Source organism: Emiliania huxleyi (assembly GCF_000372725.1).
Source record: "Emiliania huxleyi CCMP1516 unplaced genomic scaffold EMIHUscaffold_8246, whole genome shotgun sequence".
In the NCBI taxonomy this organism is placed as follows: domain Eukaryota; phylum Haptophyta; order Isochrysidales; family Noelaerhabdaceae; genus Emiliania; species Emiliania huxleyi.
The window spans coordinates 1-1273 of record NW_005195840.1 but is presented as its reverse complement, the minus strand read 5'-3'; the positions used below and the strand labels follow the sequence as shown (position 1 = coordinate 1273).

At 61.8% G+C, this 1273-nt stretch overlaps 1 protein-coding gene across 1 annotated transcript; it reads left to right on the top strand.

The window, feature by feature from the left end:
• Positions 1 to 190: 190 nt before the first annotated feature.
• On the top strand, positions 191 to 1033 carry EMIHUDRAFT_258834 (hypothetical protein; the record flags this gene model as incomplete). The annotated part of the gene is made up of 5 exons (XM_005759016.1): positions 191 to 338; positions 412 to 548; positions 642 to 679; positions 819 to 912; positions 975 to 1033. Coding segments are annotated over 5 exons (476 nt in total), but the record flags the coding sequence as incomplete, so codon positions are not given.
• Between the last annotated feature and the right edge of the window lie 240 nt (positions 1034 to 1273).

Below are 1273 nucleotides of genomic sequence, written 5' to 3'. Positions count from 1 at the left end.
CCATGCCCCCCCCCCCCCCCCACCACCACCACCCACCCACCCACCCACACACACTTTTTGCACAGTTACCAGATACCAAAGGCAAGTGGTCCCACAATTTTCCTGCCTCGATTATCGACCGCCACCATACCGGAAGAGTTGGTTGGAACCCTCGCCGTGAGCGCCTTGCAGCGACTCCGGCACGCTGGACATGTCGCAGGGAGACAAGGCGCGCGCGCTGGTGGAAAAGGCTGAGAAGAAGCTGGCCTCCTGGTCGCTCTTCGGAGGTGGGAGTAAGTACGAGGACGCGGCGGAGATGTACACAAAGGCGGCCAACCTCTTCAAAGTTTCCAAGTGCTGTGAGCGGCTCTGCCGCACCCACGCATTGGCACCGACACGTGGGTTGCTTAGCCTCACATCTTCCTCTCACAGGGAACGACGCGGGCGCTTGCTTTGAAAAGACGGCGCAGTGCGCCCTCAAGAGCGACAGTCCGCACGAGGCGGCGACCGCCCACACTGACGCCGCCAACTGCTACAAGAAGACGGACGCGAAGGGCGCGCCTCCAACTGTCCACACATCCGCTCCATTAATTTATCCATGCCGTGCTGCGCACCCAGACTCACGGCGCCTCCCTCGCCGCGCCGCAGCCGCCATTGAGCAGTACAAGGAGGCAATCGGGATTCACATCGACCTCGGCCGGTGGTCCCCCCTCCCCCCCCCAACCCCGCCCCCTCACAACTGGCGCCCGCTGCCGGCGCACGCTCCTGCAGGCCGGCCGCTCAACGCCGTGCACTGCCCTGGTACTGCCCACCCTCCTCCCACCCTTTGCCCGCCGCAGCTTCCCGACTGCGGCCAAGCTGCAAAAGGAGATTGCGGAGCTGCACGAGGGGGAAGGCAACCTACCTTTGGCCATGGAGGCGCGAAGCACACCCGTGGGGACTCCCTCCCTCCTCCCTGCTTCGCGGCGACGCTTCTCCCCGCCGGAAAAGCGCAGGCCTTCCAGACCGCCGCAGACTACTACCAGGGCGAAGAGAACACGGCGCAGGGCAACCAGTGCCTCCTGCGCGTCGCAGGGCGCCCCCCCCCTTTTTTTTTCCCCTTTTTCTTTTCTTTTTCCTTTTTTCCTCTCTTTTCTCTCCCTCCTCTCTCTTCCCCTCCCTCCTCTCCCCTCCCTCCTTCTCCTTCTCTTTCTTTCCCCTCCTTTCTTCCCTCTTTTTAGTTCTCTTCTCCTCCCTTCCTTTCTTCTCTTCCTTTCTTTCTCCTCCCTTCTTCTTTTTCTCTTTCCCTTCTTCT